Here is a 7500-nt window from a genome sequence, read left to right as displayed (position 1 = left end):
GTGAAACAGCAGTTTATATCGGCTTGCTATGGGCATGGTGAAACAGCAGTTTATATTGGCTTGCTATGGGCATGGTGAAACAGCAGTAACGTGAGCGACCTGACAAGCAGCTGGCCAGGGGCTCCATTGCTGAGCACACGATTGTGAGCATGTGCTGCTTGCTTTGGTCAGTCACTCAGCTTTTACTGTACTTTGTGCTCGACTGCATAATGACACCAACGGTCCCAGCTTCCACCGTTGTGCCCTTGAGCGAGGCTCAATAATGAATATATATATATATATATATATATATATATATATATATATATATAAAGAGTAAAAGTATCAGTGTGCTGTGCTGGTGTAGGATGCTGAGAGCAGGAGCAGGAGGCTGAGCTGGAGCTCCTGAGCCCAGGAAGAGAGAGGGGAGCAGGGCAGGGCGCGCACACAGAGCTCCCTTTGAGCTCCAGAGACAGACCCAGCAGGCGCCAGACGTCCGCCCAGGCCACCCTAACCCCATGGGGGAGAGGCAGCCCACAGCAGGCCCCTGGATAACCGGGCGAGTGGGGGGGAGGGGAGAGGGCAGAGGGGGACTGCCTGAAAATATGAATGGGCTTTTCACTGGGGCCTTCCTACCTGTGGCTTCTGTGTGTGTGTGTGTGTGTGTGTGTGTGTGTGTGTGTGTGTGTGTGTGTGTGTGTGTGTGTGTGTGTAATGACTATACTGGGTGTATTCATGTATATTTTTATATCACTGCAATTTGCATGATATATCACCCTATTTGTAATTGCTGCTGCCAAGCTGTTTGTGTGTGTGTGTGCGTACGTGTGTGTGTGAGTGAGAGAGAGAGAGAGAAAGGATGTCTGTATGTCCAGTGTGTATTATTCCAAGGTAATTCCAACCCTTTGGGACTAGACAAATATTTGAGTCCACTTAATGCAATGCTATACACACTCATACCCCCTCCCAATACACACACACATACCCCCTTCCCAACACACACACGCACTACATGCTCCAACATCACTTTACGGACCTGACATCACTTCCTCTCAATGTGCCAGGCTGAAGGGGAAGGGGAGGGGCCTCATACCACTAACAAGACTCCAGCACCCCCCCAACATACACACACACACACACCAAGATTTTATTGGGAGAGCAAAGATGGGAATAAGAAGAGATACTGTTTTACTCAATTCAAAGACCCCTGTTAGACAATAGTCCTGGACAGAGAGACACGCAGACGCAGACACACACACACACACACACACACACACACAGTATCATCTTCCACAGATTACACCCAACACTGTGTGTGAATTTAATAACTTGGCAAAATCAGTTTGCTAACTTAAAGGTATACTATGCAAGATTTTCACCTTTACTATGGTACTATGGTAAACAAACTTGTAATAGGCAAATCGTTCACCTAGCATAGCTATATAGCATAGATGTAGGGAGTTGTTACCGAGAAAACAGCCATGCAACTTCAAGGACATCGGCCCGACAAATCTCGAGAATCGTGAAACATTACCTTGTCAGTAGATATAGCACTTTGGAGATAGTTTTTGTCTGTTAATCCTTCACCTGCACAACAAAAGCATTTTCATTTCATTGCTACAGGGGGGAAAAGTCACAAGAAGTTTGCTATTTACAACAGCAGAGTAAAATATATATATATCGCCACTCTAGAGGGAGCTCTACAGTCGCCAAAAACACCTAAACTTGCACAGTGTACCTTTAATACCACTAGTGCAGTGCCTGTTTAAACATGCTATTCCTGTAGTAAGCCTGTAGCGCAATTACATGCCCGCAGGTAGGCCTGCTTGAAAAATAGGACAATAACATCATTCTGGCTAATCAAAGTGTCATTTTATTACATAATTTTTACATCGTTCTGAATAGCCACTGCATACTCATGTTGGCGTGTTGTTGCAAAATCAGCGGAATCATTTTATGCAAGCAAACCACATCCATCTTTATTGTTGAAGCAATATGTGATAATCACCCAAACATCTCACACACTGTGCACTGAGTCAGTTGCGCCAAAGCTCTGCTTCTACCCTCTCTGGTGAAGTGCTGTGTGAGAGGGGGAGTGGCTACAGTAGAGCGGCAAAAGCCTATGTGTGCATCTTACACCAATATATTTAACGATATCTTTTGCATTTCTTTACCGATATATTGAACAATATCTTTTGCATTTCTTTAGCGATATATCTAACGATATATTTTGCATTTCGTCAAATTTGGCACTGCACTCTCTCACGCATTGGGATTCCAACCTCCCAACCTTCGGTATGGGAGATACCCCATACACTAATAACACTAGAACATAACAACACGACAACCTGGATACACTAACAACACTAGAACATAACACCACGACAACCTGGATACACTAATAACACTAGAACATAACACCACGACAACCTGGATACACTAACAACACTAGCAACTAACACCACGACAACCTGGATACACTAATAACACTAGAACATAACACCACGACAACTTGGGTACACTAACAACACTAGCAACTAACACCACGACAACCTGGATACACTAATAACACTAGAACATAACACCACGACAACCTGGATACACTAATAACACTAGAACATAACACCACGACAACCTGTGTGTGTGTCAGAGAGCTGTGCATACAGTTGTGTGCATGTTTGTATCTTTTTAGTGTTTCTATGCGTGAGGGGGTGAGTGTGTGTTGTGTAATGTGTCGACCGCTCCCATTCAAACCCAGCCATCAGGAGATCAGGGAGAGCAGGGTGGCAGTCATTTGGATTTGTTTGTGTGTGTGTGTGTTTGTGTGTGTGTGTGTGTGTGTGTGTGTGTGTGTGCGTGTGCGTGTGCGTGTGCGTGTGCGTGTGCGTGTGCGTGTGCATGCGTGCGTGTGTGTGTGTGTGTGTCTGTCTGCCTGTCTGTCTGTCTGTCCAGGACTAGGCTATTGTACTGTATATAACAGTAGGGTCTATCTCCTGTTATTCCCATCTATGCTCTCCCAATAATACATGCGAGCGTGTGTGTGTGAATGTGTGCATATGTGTACGTGCGTGTATGTGTATGTGTGTATGTGTGCGTGTGTGTGTGTGTGTGTGTGATACAGGTCTAATGAGGGCTGGCTGGCTAACAGGTCAATCATATGAGAGATGCTGATACTGATATCACAGAAGGGGATTTTACCTGGTTCACTGGGGACACACTGTATTCACACACACACACACGCACGCACGCACAGACACGCACGCACAGACACACGTACACGTGCACGCGCAAGCGCAAGCGCAAGCACACGCACACACGCACACACACACACACACACACACACACACACACACACACACACACACACACAGACAACTAAACCAAACACAAACACACACATGCACACTATGCATGTCCACATACACATTCATATATACCCACAAATCTACATCCAATTGTAACCACTCACACACACTCACACACACTATTCTAATGGTGAGTTCATGATGTGCATTAAGGCCCACGGTGCTCCTCCATTCACTAATCCAATCGGAATCGGAGTAATTAATCATTCCGGAGCCGATCATCATCTCTAATCAGATTCTGATTCTCATGTCCTGAACACACACACACACACACACACACACACACACAAATGTGAATTGGAGCATGTTGAACAGTATGTACCAGTGCCAGTCCTCTACAAACACACACACACAAACAAACAAACAAACAGACACACACACACACTCCACGACAACAAATGTACCTGTTCTTCGTGTGTCACTACACTCCTGCTTTAGTCTGTGTGTGTGTGTGCGTGTGCGTGTGCGTGTGAGTGTGTGTGTGTGAGTGTGTGAGAGTGTGTGTGCAGTGTGTGTGTGTGTGTGTGTGTGCGCCTGTTCATTTGCACATAAGGAATTCATCATGTGCTGTACTGTGTGTGTAAGTGTTTTTCCAGACGTTTGTGTTATTGCTTGGGCATGAGTGCTGCTGACATACAGGGTCTTTAAACATTTTGTGTGTACACGTGTCTCTATGCTTGACTGAGTGTGTGTGTGTGTGTGTGTGTGTGTGTGTGTGTGTGTGTGTGTGTGTGTGTGTGTGTGTGTGTGTGTGTGATAGATTTCAGGTTGCTCTGAGGTAAAAGAGGAAGACACACTCCATTAAGCTTTTAGTTTAATCCACTTATAGACGGCAGGCCACTGATAGAGCAAGTCCACATCATAACACACACACACACACACACACACACACACACACACTGAAATGCACACACGTACGCACGCACGCACGCACGCACGGTAGGGAAAACCCCATTACATACACACAGTGCACATGCAGCCCCATGAGCACCCTCTCTAACCATCCCTCCACCCATCCATCTATCCATCCATCTATCCATCCATCTATCCATCCATCCAACCATCCATCCATCCATCCATCCATCCATCCCTCCACCCATCTATCTATCCATCCATCTATCCATCCATCCCTCCACCCATCTATCCATCCATCCATCCATCCATCCATCCATCTATCCATCCATCCATCCACCCATCCATCCATCCATCCACACCTCCACCCTCATTCACACTATTCACCCTCCCTGATTCATGTCCAGCACACATCACTCATGCAATCATAAATAACCCAGCCACACATCACTCATGCAATCATAACCCAGCCACACATCACTCATGCAATCATAACCCAGTCACCACAAATCACTCATGCAATCATAACCCAGTCACCACATTACTCATGCAATCATAACCCAGTCACCACACATCACTCATGCAATCATAACCCAGTCACCACAAATCACTCATGCAATCATAACCCAATCACCACACATCACTCATGCAATCATAACCCAGTCACCACACATTACTCATGCAATCATAACCCAGTCACCACACATCACTCATGCAATCATAACCCAGTCACCACAAATCACTCATTTAATCATAACCCAGTCACCACACATCACTCATGCAATCATAACCCAGTCACCACATTACTCATGCAATCATAACCCAGTCACCACACATCACTCATGCAATCATAAAGTAGCTAACACACACACTCACTCACTCACACACTCACTAAGTGGGTTTACATGGATGCTTGTATTCCCAATTGGAAAAATGGCTCAATCGGAATAAAAATTACACTTATGAAACGCCGATCCAATTAGAATTTTAATCGGAGTGAAAGGGGTGGTGTATTATTCTGAGATGTATAGTAACGAACAGCTACACTACCAGTCTAGCTGGTACAAGTTTGGACACACCAACTCTCAAATCTATGGATTTTTTCTTTATCTTTATTTATCTGAGTAGGTGGTTATTATTATGAAATAGCCCACATGGATTCATGTTGTAAGCAAACAAAAAGTGTAAATAAAACTACATTTTCAATATTTAAAATTCTTCAAGGTACAGACTTTTTGCTCAGTCTCTCAACCAACTGTATATGGTCAGCTGGAATGGATTTCAAACAGCCTTGATGGATTACCCAGACATTGTGAGCATTTGTTAGCTGCTTGTCTTTCACTGATTTTAATTGAAAAGATTAAAAGTGGTCATAGAAGTTAACAGTGAAGAATATGAAATATGGCGCATGGAAATAATATATTTCTAGAGACCTTTGTCTTCTGTCATACTTTGGATGCTGTAGGTATTGTTGTACAATGTAGTAAAAAAAGGAATCAAATAAAAAACTATGAATAAGTGTGTGTGTGTCCAAACTTTTGACTGGTAGTGTATGTATACAGTCAATCGGATTGCCTGCTATATCTTCTCAAGGCAATGGCTATTCTGATAAAAGATTCTAGAGCGCCTGTAAGCGCCTGTAAGCCCCTGTTCGGTGCACACCCCATGTAAAAAGACGGCACACGTTTTTCAATCTGAATAGTTTAATCGGAATGACAAAAAAAAAAACTGTCCGTGAAAACCCTCCTACTCACTGTTAATACAGGTTTCAACATGGCATTTTTTCAAACTTTTTAAGACTTTTTACAAATGAAATTTTACACCAATGCCACACCCGTACCAACAAAAAAAACACAGAATCACAGAATTACTAACGACTATTAATTACTGAGTAAATACATTTGGATCAGGTACCAGTTCCACATTGTTGTCGTTTGTAGTTTTATTATGTAGGTACCATTAAGAACTACAATACCAAACAACTGCAATCTATGCCGCCAACATATTTAAATGACCACTGTAAAACTAGTGTAAAATAATTAAGACCTAGCAAAAAGCATTTAAGACCTAGTTTGTAATATTTCAATGTATTCAACACTTTTTAAGACCCCACGGAAAGCCTGTAATTCACTCACTCTCGCTCTCCCACTCGTTCACACACACACTCACCCCAAAGTGACAGCACATATAGATGAGATATCTAAAGCTCAGAAATACATACATACACACACACACACACACACACCTCATAGGGGTAGTCCACACAGATGAGATATCTAAAGCTCACAAATACATACACACACACACACACCTCATAGTGGTAGTCCATGCAGGTGAGATGTCTAAAGTTCACACACACACACACACCTCGTAGTGGTAGTCCATGCAGGTAAGATCTCTCCAGCATTTGTCTCCTCTGATCTTGATCAGCCCCTGTGGACAGACAATGAAACCATGGTAACCACACCTGTCACCCATAGTAACCATTCACACGGTAACAAGTGGCAGTCTATGCAAAAGCATCCCACAAAAAGATGGATCTGAAATGATGATTGATTGACAGCGTATTACACTGTAGTGATGCTGTTGTAAATGTTACATTAACATTCCTCTATAAACATTTTAGAATTCACAGGCATGTCTGTACAAACAGAATGTGTCAGGAACACAGGCTGCTGTTTCCATGGCGTCAACAGGAAATGAAGAGCGAGTTCCAAAGAAAGAGACCTTCGTATAGTAAAGGTGACGGATAGGGTGCTAAACATTCATTCATGTATGTGTGTGTGTGTGTGTGTGTGTGTGTGTGTGTGTGTGTGTGCATGCGCGTGTGTGTGCGTGCGAGATATGGAAATGCTGGCCAAATTTGAAAGTGACTGATAAAAATCAGACACAAAATAATGATTTAATATTGAGTGGCTGGTGAATTCTGCCAGTGGCTGTATGTATTGTATGTGTATTTTCCACCCTGGTGTATAGGCACGTGTGTATGCATGAAACTTTAGTCAGTTAGATAGTTAGATAGATAGATAGATAGATACTTTATTGTTCCCCAAGGGGAAATTCAAGGGTCTCAGTAGCATACAGACATCACACACAACATGCACTTACAGCAGAAATGGTAAACATAAGTATAAGTATAAACATATAACTAAACTCCACTGTACAATAAAGACAGTAGAAGATAAGAAAACTAATAAAACTAAATACTAAATATGCTATATAAATTAAATTTAAAAAGTCCAATGTGCTTGAGGGTGATCAAGCATAAGACGCTTGTAGTGACAGGGCCGGGACTGGTAAGGTG

At 43.1% G+C, this 7500-nt stretch overlaps 1 protein-coding gene across 1 annotated transcript in view; it reads right to left on the bottom strand.

Moving 5' to 3' along the window:
• Positions 1–7500, bottom strand: part of lmf1 (lipase maturation factor 1) — a 65846-nt gene that overhangs the window by 24715 nt on the left and 33631 nt on the right. The window contains exon 5 of the mRNA XM_076264804.1: positions 6564–6629. Within this exon, the coding sequence (XP_076120919.1) occupies positions 6564–6629 (66 nt within the window). The remainder of the gene's footprint in view (positions 1–6563; positions 6630–7500) is intronic.

Source organism: Alosa pseudoharengus, unplaced genomic scaffold (assembly GCF_046254945.1).
Source record: "Alosa pseudoharengus isolate Yale_2024_CS ecotype anadromous, Long Island Sound unplaced genomic scaffold, YU_APseudo_1.1 YU_APseudo_1.1_scf_4, whole genome shotgun sequence".
In the NCBI taxonomy this organism is placed as follows: Eukaryota; Metazoa; Chordata; class Actinopteri; order Clupeiformes; family Clupeidae; genus Alosa; species Alosa pseudoharengus.
This window is presented reverse-complemented; position numbering and strand designations above follow the sequence as displayed.